General features: G+C 52.8%; 1 protein-coding gene across 4 annotated transcripts; it reads right to left on the bottom strand.

Moving 5' to 3' along the window:
- Window positions 1-235: 235 nt before the first annotated feature.
- On the bottom strand, window positions 236-20,980 carry PKM (pyruvate kinase M1/2). Of its 4 annotated transcripts, none has more exons than XM_075764888.1 (11): window positions 20,718-20,980; window positions 14,756-14,925; window positions 14,271-14,362; window positions 11,229-11,360; window positions 10,833-11,019; window positions 9,776-10,046; window positions 9,089-9,239; window positions 7,965-8,117; window positions 3,734-3,900; window positions 1,410-1,591; window positions 236-939 (listed from the first exon to the last, which is right to left on the bottom strand). In XM_075764888.1, exons 2-11 carry the CDS (start codon window positions 14,904-14,906, stop codon window positions 833-835), a joined length of 1,593 nt encoding a protein of 530 aa, XP_075621003.1. In that variant the 5' UTR covers window positions 14,907-14,925; window positions 20,718-20,980; the 3' UTR covers window positions 236-832. The 4 variants fall into 4 exon arrangements, with proteins under 4 accessions (XP_075621003.1, XP_075621005.1, XP_075621001.1 ...); XM_075764890.1 differs by lacking the exon at window positions 3,734-3,900 and adding an exon at window positions 4,400-4,566 and having other exon boundaries at window positions 20,718-20,946; XM_075764886.1 differs by lacking the exon at window positions 20,718-20,980 and adding an exon at window positions 15,138-15,192.
- Between the last annotated feature and the right edge of the window lie 269 nt (window positions 20,981-21,249).

Genomic DNA, 21,249 nt, shown 5'->3' with positions numbered 1-21,249 from the left:
GAACCCCTATTGGTGGCTTCCACCCGCCGCCGTGCTCGCCTCTCCTCCCGCCACGCCCACTGGCGGGTGGGGCGGAGCCTAGCGAGGCCCCACCCCTTAAAGGCACCGCGGGCACTTCTTCCCCCCCCCGGCGCCGCTCCGGGCCCCGCTCAGCCCCCGCGGGCGGCGGGGAAGGCCCGGGCCAGGAGCCTCCCTCCCCGCCCTCCCTTCCCCAGCCCAGGGAGCAGGGCAGGCCGGTGCTTCAGCTTCTCTTTATTGATGGAGTTTTTGTGCTCTAGCACCCCGAGATGGGGGGGGGGGGGGCCGTGGGAGCGAGGGAGAGGGCTCTGGGGGTGACACGCGACTAACGCACGAGACGAGGTACGAGGGTGCAAGGGGAGCGTGGAGCCAACAACCACCCTGCCGCTGCCCAGCCCGGCCCTGACAAGAAGAGGATTTGGTCTGCGGGGAAGGGGGGGAAACGGGGGGAACCGGTGACCACAGGTCGCCTCTCCCCATCCCGGTCGCCCCAAAAGAGGGCAGGGGAAGGGGCGTTTCACACCCTGAGGACAGTCGCTACAGGCCAAAGAGGATACAGGAACCTCCTATGCTGACTCCGACATAGGACTTCGCTACGGGGGAAGAGGGTTTTTACAAAAAACTAAACGCTTCAAGTATATTTCTTTTTAGTGATTTAAGGTCTCTTCCCCCTGTTGGTGCTGTACTGGGTGGTGTTTAGCAACCTACATCCACTCTAGGGACAAGGAGAACATCGCAAGCGATGGCTGGTCTAACGCGAAGGGAGCGGAGGGGAAGGGGGAAGGAAGGTGTGCGCTGGTTTGACGTCGGTCGTTCAGGGAACGGGCACCACGCGCATGGTGTTGGTGTAGCCGGAGCCGGGACGCCAACCCGTCAGTACGATGACCAGGTCTCCGCTCTTGAAGAACCCACGCGCTTTGCCTGGGAAAGGGGAAAAAGAAAAAAGAGAAGAGGGAAGGGTCAGAGCTCGGCTCGCTGCTCCCCACGCCACCCGTCCGGGGCTCCTCTGGGGCGCTGGAGCTGGAAATTCAAGAGCAGGGGCTCCAGAGAAAGGAATGGCCCCGCTCTGGGCTTGGCTTGGGTCTCAGGAGCGACGAGCAGCATGGTTCAAGCGCTTCCCAACGTTAAAACCAACCTGTTTTTTCTGCTGGAAGCTGTTTTAAGGCCACCATGACAAACCCGCTGACCCGTTTCCCAACCGGACGCGGTTGTGCTTATGCAAGTGCCGTCCCCCATTTCCCAACAAGACACCGTTACCACACAGGCAGCCAGTTCCCCTTGGCAACCCCCCCCCCAAAAAAAGAAAAAATAAAAATCATCCTCCGAGGCGCTCAGGAGCCCCGTGTCCCACCCGACCGTCCCTTGGTGGAGGCCGGAGCGGTGTCACTCACCGACATTCATGCCCAGGTTCACGCGGAGGTCCACGTCCTCCGCCCAGGCGTCGTGGGCTGGTTCTTTGCAGAGGACGGGGAAGATGCCACGGTAGAGGTGGGCCTGGCGTGCCGTCTGGTCGTTACGGGTCACGGCGATGATGGGAGCCCGCGGGCGGTACCGGGACACCAGATGTGCTGACCTAGAAGGAAACCAGACACGAGGTGAAACACCACGTCACGGGTACAGCCAACGGGAGCACAAGCAGTGGCGAAGTTCGCCCGTCAACCTCGGAGAGACGCGGGGGACGACCACAGGAGACGCTGGCGAGAGCTCGACGCTCTGCTGAATTCCCAGTTAGGCAAACTGGGAGGACCACCACGAAAGGCCGTCTCCAGTCTCGTGGGGGAAGATCACCTCCCCTCCGAGTTTAGGAAGCGCCGTCCGCGTGTTTCGGTCCCCGAAAACAAGCCTTTAGTTGTCTCTGTTGCTACGCGAAGGTGGCGAGCTGCCCATTTATTCTGGCCTCCGCAAGCAGTCCTTGGCATCTCCGCGGGGGTCCCCCCGCGCGTTCCCTCCTGGTTTGAGGAGCTCCCGGTTTACGGGATGGAAAGAGCCCGGCGCCAGCGGCGCTACCCCAAGCGTGCCAAGGGGGAAGCCATTTGCCTCCCAGCCACGTTCATCAGGGAACGGGCTGGTTCCTCCGCGCAGAGCTCTGCTCTTGCGCCCAACAGGAAGCAAACGCTTCCGAGGCCAAAATTTATACCAGGAAATTTGGGCGCAGAGTGCTTAAAAATGCCTTAAAATAGCAAGCAGCGCGCCCTGGGTGGGGACAAACGGCTTCTCTTTCCCCTGGCACTGCTTACAGACGGCATCTGCAAATAAATAGAGACTAAAACTGCACGGCCGTGGCATTTACAGCTCCATCTTTCCCGACGAGCATGCTGGTATCTCCGCTAGCGTTTGCGGCCTCGTTTAGCGGAGCCAAGCTCAGCACTACTCAGATTGAAATGTCGCTGCTTAAAAGTAGGCGGTAGCGGTCTGCTCGAAGCACCCAAACACACGTGCCAGCTCTCAGACAATCCTTCCCACGCTGTCCAAGAAGCCTCCCGGTAGCTCTAGGAAATCTCCAGGTACTCAAAGGCCGTAACAGAATCCACAGCTAAAAATAATCAAATATCAGAGTTCAAATCTCTTTTAAAAAGGTCAAGTGTAAGACTGGAACCTTTTACAAAGAAACATTAGAAGCACGAGGGTATCCAGAAACTCAGTGCTTCTAAGTCATCACTCCTCATCTCTGCACAAAGCGGTCGCTTCGAATCATTTTAAGCTGTAAATTTAGGCGAAGGATTCACCCCGATGGTCCAAATCTTCAGGTAGACCGTGCCCAGCGCATATAATCACATCTCTGCTGCCGCTGCACTATTTCTTTGGTCCGAATCCAGTGCAAGTAATTCAGATTTTCTTCCGGAAAGCAGTCTGAGACTTATGGTCGGACGTGCTTTGCGAGCGAGCAGCCTCTAGATGGAAAAGCTGATCAGCAAGGCTTCGGCTCCCTTTCCGCAACTGGAAGAGTGGATCTCTACTCGGCAGTTGTCACCGTCGCTGGACTGAAATCCCGAACTATATAGTTCCAGCGCGTCCGCACTGCGGTCTCTCACCTGCAGCCGAGGCCCTGAGCTCACCTAAGAGCGCAGGCAGCGCTTGGCCGCTGGGCGCCTGCCAGATGCCTGCCCGTCCGGCGAAATTACTCGCAGGCAGGCGTAAAGGAAACCGCTAAGAGGGAATTTCCGACACTTTCCGTTTTCCTGCCTAACGGTCCCTCTTCGCCCTGTGAGCTTAAGCAAGCAGGGCTGATGCCTGAAAGGTTCAGCAAGGGACAAAGAATTTGGATGCCACTATGAAAGGCCAAGGCCTTGATTTTAAGAACAACAACAACAAAAAAGAATAGATTCTGCATCCACTGAACTTCTGCCTTACTGTTAAATCGAGGATTTCTTGCCAAGAAGTTTGAATCGAAGCTGTGACACTTATTTTCCCTTGACTCTTCCAACCAGCGCCGCCGGCAGAGATGCCATTCGCAACGGCAAGGGGAGGCAGAGCTCAGCGCTGACGCCACGCTGCGGAACTCGGAGGTTACGTACGCGCAGATGTTCGAGACGTCTGCCCATCTCCCGAGGAACCGGCAACGCAGGCAGGGCTCTCAGTCGCTCCCAAAACCCGGGCTTCACCGTTACAGCTCTAGTCTTTCAAAGCCTTTTTTTTTTTTTTTGTGGAGGGGAGTTTCCTTTCCCCCACCCTGCCACAAAGTGGGCTTGACCTGAGGGAACCTGTCACCTCCTACCTTCCAGACTTGGTGAGGACAATAATGGCCCCGCTGCAGCACTTGAAGGACGCTTCCACAGCGCCAACAGCGGCGGCCTCCGTGGGATCACAGTTCAGGGAAGTCAGACGACGAAGTTCCTCAAACAACTGCCTGTGAAAGATGGCGGCTTCGGCCTCCCGGGCAATCTATAAGAGCAACACGCGTTCGGGAAGACAACACTCACATCAGTCGCTCGGGGCGGCACGGGGTAAGGCGAGGTGCTCTATCAGCGAGGCGTCCCGCAAATACCGTCAAACTTTTGACGTTTAAGACTTGCCAATTAGCGAGCCCAGATTTAGCTCAACGCGCCGGGGCGATGGCCGCAATGCTCGGCCGCCCAAACAGCACGGCTTTATTGAGGAATCGTTCCATTCGCAAGGTCGGGGTTTTTTTCCCCAAATTGGTGGCACCTACCGAGTCACCTCGCCCTGCCGAGCCCCCACTCAGGTGACATTCATGCCAACTGCCAGGCACTCTCGCTCTGCTCCTGCCTACCTAAAATCCCTCCCTATCGCAGAGAAGCGGCCGGCTCGGACCGCAACGGTTATGGCAAGGCTGATACCGTAGCTTGCTTGCTAAGTATCTGCAGCGTTAGAACGGAGCTTGTTTTGACTCATGGCACCAAGTCCCCTCTCTGAGCCCTACCTGCCAGACTCGGTCAGAACTATCAGGGCTGGAGCTAAGCACTTAAAAGACGCCTCCACCGCGCCCACTGCCATGGCGTCGGCAGGGTCCCTGTTGTTAACATTGAGGCGGAAAATTTCTTCGAACAGCTGACGATGAAACATTGCTGCCTCAGCCTCACGAGCGATCTGCAGGCCCCAGTAAGAGGGAAGGAGGAGAAAAGAGGAAAGAAGGAAAGATATACCAGAGTAACATGAGATCACGTTAATTTGCTTAATTGTCATAGTAATGCATGCAAGAAGATATTAAAGGTCAGGCTGTGAAACTCTTTTTGGCTCTCAGGTTGTGAGTTTGCTGAACGCAACCCGTTTTTTCATGCCACAGCCGTGGAACGCTTTGTTGCGGCTGCTCGTTGCTTCCTCGAGAGACTCCCGTGCCATCTACCTGCCCCCGGTTCCTCAAGAGGCAATCCCCGGAGCTCCACGTCCTCCCTTCGGACCCTCCCGACACCACAGAGCACCGCTACAACAGCCTGCACGGAGCCAACGCGCAGGCAGCGCGCTTTCCATCTCGCCCCTGAGAAGGGGAGATGGGCTCTCTCTTATCTTCATTAGATTTAGTTTAACTCGAGAGCCAATAAAAATTTAATTTGAGAGCCAATAAAGATTTTATTTAACTTGAGAGCCAATGAAGTTTCACCTCCAAGTGCTGTACCAACTTCCCTTTCGGTAACAGCGAAATAAATAGGAACAAGCCTTCTTTATAGGGTTGTTGCAACACGTGTGTTAGGTTATTTGTACAGTGCCAGACTCGGACAGATGAGAGGTGCGGGGGGCACAACTAAGGACTTTCTGTTCAGACTAAACATTTGCAACAAGTTCAGTAACCTATTCATCCCAGCATGCTGGGAATCACTCACATTTAGAGATAAGAATTATCTCGGAGGACTGCATTAGCCCTTGACAACCCAATAAAGAAGGCCTGCAGAGACTAGAAGAGCGTGCAAAGGTTCATCATCTTGTCAAGGACAACTTCAGAAAGCGAGCAGCCGCTACGCAAAGCATGACGAGTTGATGTTTAAGCAGAGACTGAAATGCCCTTATAGTGAAAGCTTTGTCGTTAGACCCCTTCCAAATAAGAATTTTGCTACTCTAGTGTTAATGAATTATTTTATGCCGTGCTGGGAATTCTCTCTCTTCCACAGGTAACAGTTTAAGCCAAAGTAGTTAAGTATCTTATATCTAAAAATAACAGGACACATGTCAGAGGCGGGAACAGCAGGCCAGGGCCAACTCTGGTCCTAAAGCAGTCGGTTTTGTTGCTGCTGGCTTTACACTTGCCCTTAGATAAACTGGAAGTATCCGCCTCGAAACGCTTCCTCTGAACGCAAGAGCTGGTAGCCGGGCAGTTTATCTTCAGCTCCTGGTCCAAAGGCAGGCAGCTCTGCTTAACACGCAGAGCAAACCTGAGTTTAGAGGGCAGCCTGCATTCCCCCGTTGTAAGAATACGTGTACACACGTGTCTGCTTTGACAGTGGTTGCGGAAGGGCACAGCAGTTCTTAAGTCCACGTCACAGCCGGCTTTACTCGTACAGAAATGGCGAGAGGGTTTCTAGTTGGTAGACAGGTGGAGATACCAGGGCAGAGGTGGGAGAAAGGAAAACAGAGCAGCTCTTTAAATCTCGGTCCCATTAGACAGCGTGGCCAGGGCGGCATTTGAAGACAACTGTGGATTGCGGACTGGAATTGGAAGGAAGCCCGCTCCCACAAGCGGGAAACAGCCTGCCCAATATTTGGAAGCTCGCTACTAAACTCAAGGCACATGGTATTTTAGTCACAGAGGTGCCAGCTACTAAAGAGGAATCTCGTTTCTGCGAGGCTAGCTGGAGAGGGACCGCTAAGCGAAAGCACTGCGGAGTCCCAGCAAAGCTGCGGCGACAGCCCGGGGAGAGACAGCTCAAGTCTTTTAGAGACACTGACCCTGATTGCTCTCCACATCGCAGCCCACGTTTGCTGTCTGCAGCTCACTACAGAGGGAGCTTTACTTGGAATACTCCTGTAGCAGCACTGGATAATCAAATATATAAACTCAAACCGATACCAATTTCGGGCTGGGGAATGCATAGAGGAGCTGCTCTTTACTCAGCGCTCTCTCCCTGCTTGGCCACTTCAGAAGGAAATATTCATCTGCTCTGGCCACGCTGCAGATTTTCAGACCGCGGGCGCTATCGCTGGGCAGGGCCTCTCTCAACTAACACCAAGGGGAACGTGTTCCTGCCATCACAGAGTTGGCACCTTGCTGCCTGTGCCACGTTACGTTAAATAAAACGAATCTGCGTTTGCTCCTCTGCACAGAGGGTTAAAACCTTCAGTATTTCTGCAGGGGCCTGGTAGAGCCAACACCACTACTCCCAGGCCTGCGAGAGGAAGGGAATCACGTGTGAGGGATCCTGAGCTCGGGCTACAGGCACAGGACCACCTGCCCCAGGCTAAGAATTACACCTGGGGTTCCATTCTGGCATTGAATCGGTGCAGCAAGTTTCCAACTCTCAGTAGAAAGTCAACCCTCGTGATTTAGGGAGTGAAAAAACTGAGGAAGGAAGATTTTAGGTGCACTGTTAGGAATCAGCCTGTAAACCAGCAGTCGCTGCCCAGTAATCATCAAGTCATATTTTGCATTTGCCACGTGCAAAACAAAACACCACTCCATACTGACCAGATAAAGGTAAAAGATATTCACAGGCGGCACTGCAAACAAACGCTAGCTGAGTTGATTAATCTATATAACCTGAATTGCAAGTAAAACTTGTGAGAGTTATAACTCTGGTGAGAGTTATCACCGCCGTGATTCACAGCGCTGGTAACTGGGGAGAAGCAACGCTTGTAGCTACTCGACATCAGGCTTTTTATCAGCTGAAATGTGAGCTGGGTGAACTCGAAGCAGAGCAGAGGTTTCTGGCAGTTCAGGCATGTAAAAAATACGGCGCTGTCAGTACTCGTGCAACAAACGCTCCCAACGCCGAGCGCGCCAGGTGCCGAACGCAACAGCGCTGTAAATCAGACTCACAAACCTCCCCCGCCTCCCCCCCGGAAGAGTCAGCCTTCATTATCTAGAGATAACCTTTCATTATCTAGAGATAAACTGCTTAAGCAGCTTCTTGACCTTGGAGAAGTTTAAGGCATTTAATATGCCAAAACGAATACGGGCATTTGGAGTAACTCCTACCAAGGTAAGAGCAAAACAAAAAAACCCCTTTACCTTGGCCTTAACAAAAAGACGAGAAATCTGAAGTTTTAGATTTCAGAGCAACTGCAGAGCAGTTCTCAGCTCTGCCCAACAACAGTTTGGAGTACGTAAAGTGAGGTTTCAGGCCCTCAGGGCCATGTTAGGTTAAAAAAACCCCACACCCGCAGCAGCGGTGTGAACAAAGAAATCGCTACTTCGGACTGCTAGGTGCTGCCACCTAGCACCAGCCACATTTAGATCTTCAGGTGCCTGGTTCAGATGGAAGATGCAGGGCAAGAGAGTACTGCTACTGTCACCTGCGGGACCGGCTCCCCACCAGAGCGAAGGCGGTAGTACTCACAGCGTGCTGCATGCGCACGGCCTCCAGCGGGTAGTCTCCCTTGGCAGTCTCTCCGGAAAGCATGATGCAGTCCGCTCCATCCAGGACGGCATTAGCAACGTCGCTGCCCTCGGCGCGGGTCGGGCGAGGTTTCTTGATCATGCTTTCCAGCATCTGGAAGAGAATGAAGTCAAAGAAATCAAGATACTGCAGGAGGAACCAGCTGCTTTTTCACTAGTGCGCTTCCAACATGCTTTATAGATGGGGCGGAAGCCGGGATGCAGCCCAAGGACTCTGGGAGATGAGACCATTCGAGAGATGCTTTAATTTGAAGCTGGTTAGCGACCAGGCCCCTACCAGCGAGAAAAACAAAGCATTTCATTTTGTACCTGTTCTATATTTACTCCTTTTCCAGGAGTAAAAAAAATACAGATTTAACCCACACACCACCACAGACACAGTATTCTGACTTTCCAATTGAACTTTTCAGCACAAGGCTCAGTCCAAGAAACTCAGAGCTCTTTAGAGCACAGGACTGCATTAGACATCTTTATGGAAAGCTCAAATCCTCAGGTGCTCAAGCTTTCCTCCCTGTTGCAGCTCACCGCCGGGCAAACATCACTCATTTCCTCACAAAACATCACCCGAGGCAGCCTTTCAGTCCTGTTTTCATAGCAATACGGGAAAAGGAGCACATGCTGCTGTAAATCCAGAACCTTCACTGATGACTATGGTCTAGAGCCAGTTTTCGCTACCACAACCTGTGCACAGAGCGAGGACAGCCGGGAAACCAGTCCTCCCAGTGCCTGAGGACTGTCCGCACGCGATCCCTACTGGAACCAGCGAAGCTGAGCATCAGCTCTCCCTCCTCCCTCACTAACAGCTCCCAGAATAACGAGGAGATGGATCTTTTACTCAGTTCCTTCCGACACCGCAGCATGGGAAGATACTGGCAACCTTAGCAAGCCTTCTCTGTTAGACACAGATGAGCTGCTACAAGACGCCAAGGCAAAGCATACGCAATTTTCCCCCAAAATCTGTTTTGTCAGCCCAAAAGGCTCATACTGCATGAGGTTTTGAGGGGTAAAACCTTCAGCAGCTGCGACAGCTCTGGCAGTTACAAGTTCGCATTGCTTTCCGAGTACCTGAGTGGCACAGATGATGGGTTTGCCAGCCCTGTTGCAGCGCCCAATCATCATCTTCTGGGCGAGGAAGACTTTTTCAGCGGGGATCTCGATGCCCAGGTCACCGCGGGCCACCATAATGCCATCGCTGGCCTCCATGATCTCATCAAACCTGACAGCAAGAGAAGAGGTTTGTTAACCTATTTGTTCAGCGCTCCAGAGTCCAACACGCAGCTACGCTGTCGGCACAGGGGCTTTCCACGTGCCATTTTGGTACCCTGTAACGCCACGGTAGGAGGAAGAAAAACAAGACCAAGTGCTACACAAAACTTTCTAAAGCTATACAAAGACAGATCGAGGGGAGCTTGAGTTGACCTGAGAAATTTTAGCTCGACAGTTTGGCGATTCCCATGCGTTAGCTCACCGATTTGCAGCCAAAAGAGCAAGTCTGAACTCACACTCACTACGAAAAATATTGCGGATTTTTCAGGGGCGCGGGGATTTGCGACAGTTACAGAACCCACTGCTCATACGCAGCTACATCAAGTCCCATGCGCGTAGCGTTAACTACCACCCTGTTACTCGGACTACCGAGTTTGCTGCTGTTGGCAAACCAGAGACCGGGAGTCCCGACTACAGCGCAAAGGGGCTGCGTTCTTCCGTTGATACAGGGCGACAAAACTGAAGCGTCACCTGCGCAAAGCTCACCTGCGCACACCCTCGTGGTTCTCGATCTTGCTGATGATCTTGATGTTCTTTCCTTTCTCCCCTAGCACCTTCCTGACGGCATGGACATCAGCAGCTTTGCGGATGAAGGAAGCAAACACCATATCCACGTTCTGCTCCACACCGAATTTTAGGTCCTGAATGTCCTTTTCAGAGACCGCGGGCAGGTCGACCGCGGCACCAGGCAGGTTCACTCCCTTCTTGCTGCCGAGCATGCCGCCGTTCTCGATCTCTGTCATGACGTAGTCCTTGCCTGAAACAGATGTGTTCCCACGGTCAGTGTTTACCTGAAAGCTCGCCACTGCCAGCTCCCACACCGCCTCCCTGCCTGAGAACAGCGGTGCACGCAATGAAAACCTAAGTCCGCTGAAAAGAGCGGTGATACGCAACACATAAGCTTGCGATTTACCCATGGGAACACAACAGACCGGTTTAAAACCATTTCTACGCCGTTCTTGGCAAAGACACCGTTTGTTCCGTGCAGGAGGTTGGGACTGCCTCCCCAAAAAAACCACCAGGTCGCACTTCTGCACACTGGAGCCCTAGAATACCAAACCGAGCACCCCGAAAGCCTCACCCTCTGGGATTTGAGGCGATACCTGGAGGCTAAAGCAGTCTAGGCAGCACTAGAAAGGGAGTCTTGTGGAACTAACCCTGCCTCTACATTACCAGCTAAAGCTAGTTCTGTCTCCAACCACAGAACCCAGGGTTTATGCCGTGAAACTAGTTAAATCCTGCATTAAAAACGTGAATTAGCCTGGCTGAACAGGCTTTGATGGTAAGCACTGGTACGTCCCTACCACACATTCAACTTTGAAGAGGGGTTTTTAGCTGACAGTCTAGTGAAATCCAGCTGAAGACAGATTTTGAAAACTTGCTACACTTGAAGTAGAGAAAGTTTTGCTCAGAGTGAGTCTCGCTACAGCATTACAAACCACGTACTTCCTTTCTTTAATGTACAACTGCAAGCTAAAAAACACAAATGTGTTTCGAGGAAAAAAAAAAACGAAGAGGCATAGCTGGAACGGTTGTTACCCACCTTTCTCCTTAACCAGCAAGGAAATCAGACCATCGTCCACGTAGATTTTGCTGCCAATTTCTACAACCTTGGTGAGATTCTTGTAGTCCAACCACAGCACGTTCTCGTCGCAGTTCTCCATGAAGGCATCGTCCAGGGTCACTTTGAGCGGTGCCCCCTTCTTCAGCTCCACTTCTGCTGTGCCGCTCTGCGTGTCAAAACATGCGTTTCAGCAAAACCAGTAAAAACCAGCACACAACCACCTCCCAGGCTGCAACAGTTTGTTAAAACTTTTGGTAGCTGGTTCGTTAGAGGCATTTTTTTTGTTCGGAAAAGGCCACATAACACAATAGCTAGTCTCATACAGTGAAAAAAGTGGGAAGGGGAAAAAAAAAAAAAAAAAGAAGAGCAACTTACTCCCTTAATGAGTCCAGTTCGGATTTCAGGTCCCTTGGTATCCAGTGCAATAGCCACAGGTCTGTAGGTGATGGGATCAGAGGCAAAGCTTTCTGTAGCTTCTCGCACATTCTTGATTGTGCCCTCGTGATACTGGCAAGGAAAGAAAAAAAAAAAAATGAAAACAGGCCATTTCTACTCCACCGCTTATGAAAAAGACCACTACGCACCCTAAATGCTGCCCAGGCTGACAGCTCCGCTCTCACGTGATGCTCAATTTCAGTTCTAGCTTAAGAATTGGACTGAGCTTCCAGAAAAGCGAAGAGTGAGGATACAAAGGCCTTCCCCACATGAAAGTGGAGTTTGGCAGTAACCTGGCTGTGCCCTCAGTGCCCCCAGTTCTAATCCCAGGAGGAGAACTCAAGAGACAGCCCAGGCACTCGGCTGAAGGGATTTCTCCAACAGGACATACGTTTGAAGATGGCCCACTGACCAACAGGCCTGTAGAAAGAGCGTTTCCGAAAGCTTTGCTGAACGTCTGCCTGTTCAACGCAGCAGAACATTACGTGCGCTGAAAGACTCCCGAATGCCGGGAAAATGTCACAGCTAAGGAACTGCCACGCGCAGCTGCTGTTCTCCCTTCAGAGCACAGAAGGGAGGAAGCCATCCTCTGCGCTGCTGACTCCCCTGCAGACTTTCAGTCTGATCCCTTTTATCAGTCCCACAGGCGAGCAGATGGACAAGATTTTTTTACAATGCTAAGGCTTAAATTTCCCCTCAAAATAAAGGATTTGCTAGGAGAACGTTAGTTGTTACAGTTTGTTTCGAGAGCCAAAGCAATCGCAGCCAGAAGTTCAAGACTCCAGCACCACGCACCTGGCTTGCAAACTTTCACGTGTGCAAGAGCATTTTGCTAACACTGCCAGTTTCAGGACAGACAGTTCTGCGGGGAAATTCCCATCCCAACTACCTCAAATAAGCTTCAGATGACCAGCAGATCAGTTTACTTTACTCGTTTTAAACAACATTAAGAGATAACCTTGACTGCAAGTTGCGTAACACTTGACAAGGCTTTTGTAGATAAGAAATACCCTTTCCCCTCTCTGTACCACAGACCGACGGCGTTTGACCCAAGTCGCCTGGAAACACCCGGTTTTCCCACCATGCCACCCGCGTCGACACGAGCCTCGCACACCGACTTCGGTATCGTGGGGATGATAATCCAGCGCCAGAAAGGTGGGGCCGGAAAAAGCCGTGCTGAAGTTCATGTGCAGGGCCTCGGCCAGAGATGATCCGCTGCAACTGCTAACTCTTTAGAGCAGGAAAGATTATTTAGTTTATTGATTGAGCGTGCAAGCTGAGATTGAGAAGGCCCCAGCCCTTCCACGCACCACAACCTAGATGGATGCGGTACAGAAAACCTGCCTGAACGGTGCTCCTACGTTTATCAGGACCCAGTCACCCGGGATTTCTCATTTTTAATTCCATAGCGAGCTCCTAGAGTCTGACTTCCTGAAGAGTTACGTATGCAGAACGGGAATGCAGGCAGAGCTGAAAGTAAAAGCTATTTTTTTTGTATAAAAGAGGGTGGCAGCCAGGTGCTACAGCACCTCTGATAAAGTCGAAGCCCTGTTAAATGCTTTGGGGCGGACACAAGAACCGAAGCGCTTGCGACAGATGAAAACCCTTTGCAGCTTCACTGGAAGCTGGAGTGTTTTGGAGGAACCAGGAGCGGACTGAAACTTAAGGCTGGCTACGGCCGACAGTCAAACTCAACCCAGACTCTGTTGTAATCTAACCTCGTCTGTACGAAATGTGCAATTAGACCTCACCCGAAGCAGAAAGCCACAGTCCCCATCCTCAAACCTCAGCTAACAAGTACGCAAACCACAGCGGCAGCTCCACGGGGCAGTAACGGTGTGAAAATTCCCAGTTTTAGCCTGGCCGCCGAGACTCCCTGATGAGCCACCCGGCCCAAGGGCCGCCCGGAGAGGCGGAATTATCCCACGTAACCCTTCCTTCAGGCAGATTTTGCTAACTGCAGCCTATGCACCGACACTACCCCAGGGCGTTTAGTCAAGGTCTGATGGTCGTCCACAGTTTTAAGCATCAGACCTTTTGATTTTGACAGTGCCCTGTGGCCTTTAAAGGCCACGAGGGTGAGAGGCCAAGCTGTTACACACCGCGAGGCACACGGTTCAGTAAGTAAAGCTGCCTCCAGCTGCTACTGGCTACCGCCTGACATTTTGAAAGCTGGAAGGCAGCCAGGGTAAAAAAAAAAAAAACCTCATCAGGAAGGCTCAGGGTGGCATTCTAGGCAACCTGGAATGGGATCCTCAGCTCCTCCAGTGTCGCTGAGGATCTCATCTATTTATAGCAGTAAGGGCTCGTCTGCCACAAACAGTGTGGATTTCTTTTGACCTTATTCTCATAAGCTCACCGCACCGCCTCCCAAGTACCATGACTGCCCAGGAACACAACCGGTTAGCTGAGCAAACCCAGGAGTTCAGTTCTTCCAACTAGACACAGTAATTACTTCAAATCACTAACAGTTTTCTTCTGAGACAAGGTTATTCATTGATCGCCTCCTTGCAAAACCCCCAGCAACAAGACAAGAAGTGAGACGAACTACTGCTGGTTGCGTACTCAAGCGGAGGTGGACAGGAAGAAATGTTCTCTGCTCCCGCTATTAAGTGAGAAGCGGCAGCTTTGTACAGGGAACGGCAGGACGCGAGGAAGAACTGAAGGATTTCATGGCAAGCAGTTGGCACACAAGGTTCAAATATCAGTTACTTGGTTCCCTGGTAGACAGAAGAGCGCAGAAGCAACTTGAACTTCCTTTCAAAACGGCTCAGAGAGCGCACTTAAATGTTTATCAACAATCACACGGGCTCCATGTGTACAATCAACACGCTTTCCCCAAAAAGCAGAGCTAAGTTTCACCTTCCCACACTAAGGCTGATCTGGACGAAGCTGGATTTCCCTCTTCCGTGAGGGAAAAGGGTCAGACGACACGCACTGATGGCTCAGTTGGGACCGTTTCAGCTCAGACCCCACCCTTACCTCGTGGGTGCCATGAGAGAAGTTGAGGCGGGCAACATTCATTCCAGATTTAATCATTTCCTTCAGCTTTTCCACTGAGCGGGAGGCTGGGCCTAGGAGGAGGAAACAGTTTGACCATCAAAACTTTGTAAAAAATAACGAGATAACCCAGACACGCCAGACTGTTTATCGCAGAAGGGAAAAGTAAGGTATAATGGACACAGACTTGCTCAGTGCTGAAGCGGCTCATCTCTGCAGCAACAAAGATCGTTTTAACTTGCCTGGAGAAGCACAGCAGAACCTGACCAGTTCTGATGTCCCCGGCTACCAGACTCGCTCCTAGCAATAACACGGGTTGGGCAGACATGGGAAAGTTGCGTTCTTTCAACACACAAGTTCAGCCCTGGCAAGGGATGAAAGCCGAAGCCTCCCCACAATTTCCCTAACAAGTTTCACCAACGCAGGGGTTGGCAGCTGCGCATCTCTCCTATCTAGGAATCGCCTACCGATGGTGCAGATGATGCCGGTGTTTCTCGCGATGGTTGGCTCCGAGTCGATGTCCAAGCGGCACATGTGCTCCAGGAAGGTATCCGCCATGGCAGCGTGCAGCTGCTGGGTCTGGATGAAAGCAGTCCCTGCATCGTGGTGCTTCGACATCGTCGCTGGAATCCTGTGTCTAGAAGGGAAGAAAGCAGTGCCAGGTTTAGGAATCACCCAGACTTGCTCATCAAGCAGAGACACCAACACACCCACGTGATGAATATGGAGGTAACAAGAAAGCTGCTACTGGGTCAAACTATCTTTATGTTCCTACTTGAGAGTCTTAGATACAGGCAAGACACACTTCTATTTCCACGTCATCCCCCACGTACGCCACCCAAAGCTCACCTGCCTTCTATGCAGAAGTTCCCTTCATAGCTTCTCTTCATTGCCAGTCTTCCCCTGGAGCTACACAACGCAACAAAATTCAAGCACTTGAGTGCGCAGGCAGAGAGATTCTGCCTCCTCCCTCCCAGCTCTCGAGACATTTCTCCTACAGGCCTCAACTGCATTTCCCATCGCAACCGGGGCAGCTCATCGCTAGCACGAGTGCAGATACACTCTTACGCAAGCAATCTTCTGCCGAGCAAGTAGACTTGAGTTCATTTAACACAACACCTTGGCAGAGAACGTGCGAAAGGCTGAAGGTTTCTTTAAATCGCTCACGGTCCCTCTTCAAACCAAAGACACTGCGGGTCTGCTCCGGCCCCTGCATTCCCCCTCACCCAGGGCGGCAAAAAGCCGCCACAAGGTTTACGACTGGTTATTTTTCTCCAAGCTTGGACTAAAAAAACCAAAAAACCTCTCTGAACTCAGGCTGCTTGCCCATACAGGACTAGAGCATCCCATCAATAGCAGGAACAGCCCGCAATCCCAAGAGGAAGCTGAACTGAAACCTAACCATCCACTGGGACAGGAGGACACTTATTTCCCAGCAGCGCTGCTGCCCCAGGGCATCTCTAATTGTGCACCTCAGGCCACACGGCCTGAGAATTTTATTCTCAAGTAGCAGCGGTGGCTAAAAGCTGTTTGTCTTCTTCGACCTGCCCAGGCTAGATTGCCTGCATTCAAAAAGCCTCCAGTAAAGAGTGATGTAAGGTGGCTACCGGCACAGGCAGATCACTAGTCAAACTTCAAACAGTGGTTTGACTTCAAACTTAATGCCCTGGGCACGCAGGGGATATTCAAAGCAAGCTTCTCTTTCAGCATAAGCTGCCTTCAACTATGAGAAATGCCTTTAGGGTGGCACTCGTAGAAACCCAGGCTGCTGCTCAGGTGAAGGTAGGGATAGAACAGGGGTTTTCTTCTGCCTGCCCCCAGCAGACAAAGAAAAAAAACCCAAACCAATAAGTCACAAAACGGTGCTAGGTATGCACACCAGCTTTGAAACAGAGGCGCTAATAAACCCGAAAGCTTTGTCAAAGCTGGCAGGGCTGACCAGAAATGAAGCCATGCCTCTACGAAACAGGCAGGAAGATGCTCTGCCAGCCTGCCATGTGCCTGCCGGGTGCCGCAGAGGCTCCGTTCGCACCGACGCTCCTCCCCTCTGCCACTTCTGCTCCGCAGACCTTCCCCACATACGTGCAGATCCTCTCGCAGGCAGCCCTGACTCACCATCGCCTCATTCCCATGCGGCATAAAGGAGTCAGGCTAGCGAAAACCATAATTTGTCCTGGCAACCCTCCTTTCCCTCAGCCCTGCCAGAAATTGCTGATTCACCGGAGTCAGTACAAGAAGGTCTGCCCACATAAAAAGCCCGACAAAGTCCCATTATTATAGGAAAACCTGCTGGTCAGCCCTGAAACATTGTGTTTTAGCCCTCTAACACTTGCTGCTGCTTCCTCCGACACCTGCGGAGCAGCGCCGGCTTCTCTAGATGCCAAAAAATAAATTTAAAAAAAAAAAAAAAATAGCCTTTGCTGGGAAAACCTCTCCGCACAAACACAGGCGAGCGGGTCTGCGCAGCTTCTGGGAAGGAGAGGAAAATGAACCAACGGCATCCCGAGATGGAAACTGCATCCAGAGCGTGACTTGGAAGTTTTTAAAAATAGGCAGGCGAGTTCTCCCTATCTCATGGAAACCCCCCACACCCACTCAAGTCATTTGCAAATATAATTTTAAACCCCCTAAAGTATTTATAAATACAAAAGAGAAAGGAAAGTTAAGTTCACAGTCAGAATCTCCTTCGCAAGATTTTTCCAGCAGTTCAGCGAGCTCAGAAAAATTAATTAGACACATCGTGACCCTGTCCAGGGGCGAGAGCAGAAACCCAGCAGCCAATAAGTATCTGAAATACCCATCTGCTCGCAGCACCGTGCCCCACTACCAACAAGTTTCACTTTTTAATACTTTTTCCTGCCTCCCATCACCACATATTCACAAAGCATCGACTGAATTCTGCTAGAAGGACCAGTCTTCTAAATATAAGAGGAATGCCTGGCATTTCCCACTATTCCAGACTTGCTTTTTATTAATACCAAACAGAGCAAGGATTTCAAGGACGCCCGAAGACACAGAGCACTCAGTCTGGGCTGAGCGAGGAAGGGGGGGTAAGCAATACCCTACAAAGCCTGAATGTTTCCAGCACTGAATAAATCTGAATTCCCTCCTCAAGGAATAATGATTAAATCCCCAAATTTATTACTTGGGCTGCCTGCGCTTCAGGCAGGGCGGCCCAAAGATGTCTGGCATCTCCCGGCTCTTGAATATTCTAGAAAGATCCGTTTGAGGTCAGGACGACCGGTTTTGCATTAGTGAGGTGACTAACGCTCGCCAGCTCATCCTGCGGTTGGCTTGAGAGAAACCCTAAATCTTCGGCACCTCTGGATCTGCCCTTGGGGAGGGAGAAAGCAGAGGCAGCGGCAATCCCCACCCCAGTCCCCACCCCGGGCCAAGCCTTCGCTGTTATCGGTGACAAAAGGAAGTAGAAACTGCAGCCAGGAGGCCTTGAAGGGACTGTCCCCAGGCAGGACCGGCGTTAACCATCGCCATGCCGGACAAAGATGTTTTACTGGCTGTAAAAGTTGCAGGCAGGAAGGGGGGAGGCTCACGGTGGGTGAGGATTGGGGTTTTATTGCTCAGCCTCGCTTACACAACCTCAGCGGTGCTGCAGAACAAGGCTGCTCACACCCAGTGTCCCTGGCCAGAGGCAGAAATGGTCTGAGTTAGCGCTTCTATTAGAGAAGGGCAGGGTTATGAAATCAGGCAGGCCTTCAGATTCCCAAAAAAAGCCTACAAAAGCATCAGCTTCGTTCATTCCAGAAGCTAAAGGCACTCAACAACAACAACAAAAAAATTCAGCTCTGCAGCAAAGCGGGTTTTTAACACAGTCTGGCAACCCCCCTTCCAGCGAGGGAGGACAACACGTTCTTCCCTCGGCGGCTGTTGCAGGAGTTACGTTACGTAAGTACAAGATGGCCACCCCAAAATGCCATCTCTTTTCTGCAACGCTGGATGGGAACCAGAAGCCACCACCTGCTCCCGGTTGGCGTACGTTCTCCCCGGCAGCGAGCCACAGCTCCGCAACGGAGATGCCTCCTCCTCCTCTCCGGCCTTTCAGAAAACGAGTTACCGGGGCCGGGAAGGTCAGGCCAGCCAGCACGGTGCTGGGAGACATCAGCACTTTCCCTGCGTGCAGATGGATTAGCATTACTTTAGCCCAGCCTGCCCTCCCTGGAGGGCAAAGGCATACAGGAAGCTTAACAAAAAAAAAAAAAAAAAGAATAAATTGAGCGAGTTGAGGTGACAAATATCAGACACCTGGCGACGAGAAAGACTTATCTCGAGGGTATTTGCAGTGCGGGCACACCTACCGACTTAACCTTGCAGCGTGGTGCTCTGGCAGAGGACAAGGAACCTTTCAGCCTGGCCCCACACCAGCAGAAGCCACTTAGCTGCCTTCAAGGAAACTCTAAAAATCTTTTTTTCCATTACAAAAGAAAGTTTTGGGGGTGGAGGTTTTTTTCTTTTTACATTTAAATATAAGTCCAGGTGGAAGTATAGATCCCTCCGCTGCATCCCCAGCTCCAGGACGGAGATTTGCTGCGCGCCCAGCTGTGGGCGGCAGCGACAAGGTACTGCAGCCCCATTCCCTACGTGCCATCCATCACCACGCGCTGCAGTGGCCGCGGCACCATCTTCCCCAGGGGAGAAGGGAGATAAAGGACTAGCACGTGGTCCGCAGCCTGGGAAACGTCTTGTTCCTATTAAATTAAATTATCAGTTCAACACATGGAAAGGGAACGAACGCTGGCGTTGGATCGCTCCAGCTAACGCAAATAAATTAAGGCTTTTGTGAAATCGCCAACTTTGGGCGGATTGAGAAAGAGATAATGAGGAAAAAGGCAGGCTGCGCCGCAGCCTCCGCAAGCTTGTTATCTAGTAAAAGTGAAGTTTCTTGCAAGGGTTTCGCAGGCAAAAGTCCCAGCTTCAAACACGTGGCTTGCAGCAGAGCTTCCTGCCTCTGCAGAAGAGGCCTTCCTTCGTCTGGTGAGGGTTTGGAAATGAGCTGGCATCAGCGTGACGCGTTAGGCCATCAAACTTGAACTCCTCTAAATTAGCCTAAATTCTGCTTTATAAATTGGATGTCGAGCATAAAATTATGTGCTTCGGACTGGTTTTTATTTTTTTTCTTAATTAAACACTCCTAGTTGCACAACAAGCCCCCGAGTTTCCCTGGAAGTATCTGAAGAAACCCCCCCCCCAAAAAAAAAAAATCCCACTTCTTTGTCCTCCTACCTTTAGGCCAAGGCAAGTCAGGATTAGCAGCAGCCCTTCGTAGGAGGCAGCCAGAAAGTTAAGACATTAACATCACAAAAACCTCCGCAAAACACTGATTTCTGTTAACCTGGGCCTCACCCGTAACGAGTTGCCTTATCGGAACAAAGCAGGTTTTTAGAGATTGCCGTCTACTTTTACGAATCCGAGGAGGCAGTCGGGAGGTTGCCATTGTCCGCCGACAAAAGCGCCATTCATGCCCATCTAGCCTTGCAAAGAGGGGTTTAAACACGTTTCAAAGGTTTTCACAGTTCAAGGGACTGTCCAAATCAATTTGGACGTGTTTAGGCAAGCATAATTACGGGAGAAGATTAAGTCAGAAGAGGCTTTCTCTTCCGGGGATGGAAGGGGGGGGTGGTGAAGGGAGGGGGTGAATGGAGGGGGGGTGAAGGGAGGGGGTGAATGGAGGGGGGGTGAAGGGAGGGGGTGAATGGAAGGGGGGTGAAGGGGGGGTGAAGGGGATAAAGAGGCTGCAGCATCAGTGGTGAGTTTAGTGAGCCGTACGCTGATGGAAGCTGATGCCCTTCAGAGCATCGCCGCGGCTCTTACGTGAGAGCAGGCACGGGGAGGAGGGGGAGGAGGAATGGGGGGAAAGCCGGTAAAGCGCTTCGCTCCGTCTGACTCAGCCTCCCAGAAGACTCCGGTCCAGCCCCAGCCATCAGGAAGGCGGGCGACGAAGTGTTGCAATCCGGACCCCCGCGCTCCGGTTTTACCGCACCTCTGCGGGACGCACGCTTTTCCCCCGGTACCTCTCCTCAAGGACCGACACGTACACACACATCCCACACCCCCTCCCCCTCCCCAAACACCCCGCGGCGAGGGCGGCGGTGCCCACCCGGGGCAGCGGCTCCGTGGGGCTGGGGGGGGGGGGGGGGGGGGGGGGGGGATGCACCGAGCGGGGCTGGGCGGGACGGCGCCGCGCCACGTGCTCGGCCCCGCGAGCCCCCCGCGCGCGCATACCCCCCACCTTCCCAGGGGGCACCGCGGCCGCGCGCGCTCTCTCCCTCTCTTCCCCCCCCCCCGCCCCCGTCGTCGTCCTGAGGGAGACCCTCACCCGACGGCGGGAACGGGGACGATGGCGGCGGCGAGTACCGCTGCGGCGGGTACCGCTACTCGCTCGCCGCCTCCCGCTAACCCCCATGCCGCCGTTACCTGCTGCTGCCGCCGCCCGGCCTCGCCCCGCACCCGTCCTCTCCGAGAGCCGCCGCTGCTCTGCGCTCCGCCCCGCCGCCCCGCCAAGGTGATCCCGGCCGGCCGACCGCAGCACCGCCTCCTTTCCTCCCTCCCTCCCCCCCCGCCCCTCACACACACACACACCGCCCTCACCGCGGCGGATCACTCCGCCGCCCGCCCCGCGAGGGAGAAGGGAGGGGGAAGCGGTGGGAGGAGGCGGGGCGTCGGGACTCCTTTTCTTTTTTCCGGCGGACGCATAAGCTGCGGCGGATGGAGGCGGAGGAAGGGGAGGGGCGGCGAGAGCGCGCTGCGACACTGCACGCGCCCGGCTGGCCAATGAGGCGGCGGCGCAACCGCCGCGCACGCAGCCGGAGAGTGGCCGCCGCCTTAAAGGGGCCGCGCCTCGTTTCTCGGCTCTTAAAGGCGCCGCGCTCCCCCAAACCTCACACCGCCGCCACCCCCCCACACACACCCCCCCATTCCGGGGCGCTGGTGAGCCCCCAAGGTCTGG

Source organism: Balearica regulorum, chromosome 12 (genome assembly GCF_011004875.1).
Source record: "Balearica regulorum gibbericeps isolate bBalReg1 chromosome 12, bBalReg1.pri, whole genome shotgun sequence".
NCBI classification, from domain to species: Eukaryota; Metazoa; Chordata; class Aves; order Gruiformes; family Gruidae; genus Balearica; species Balearica regulorum.
The sequence above is the reverse complement of the archived record's forward strand: the minus strand, read 5'-3'. Positions and strand labels throughout refer to the sequence as shown.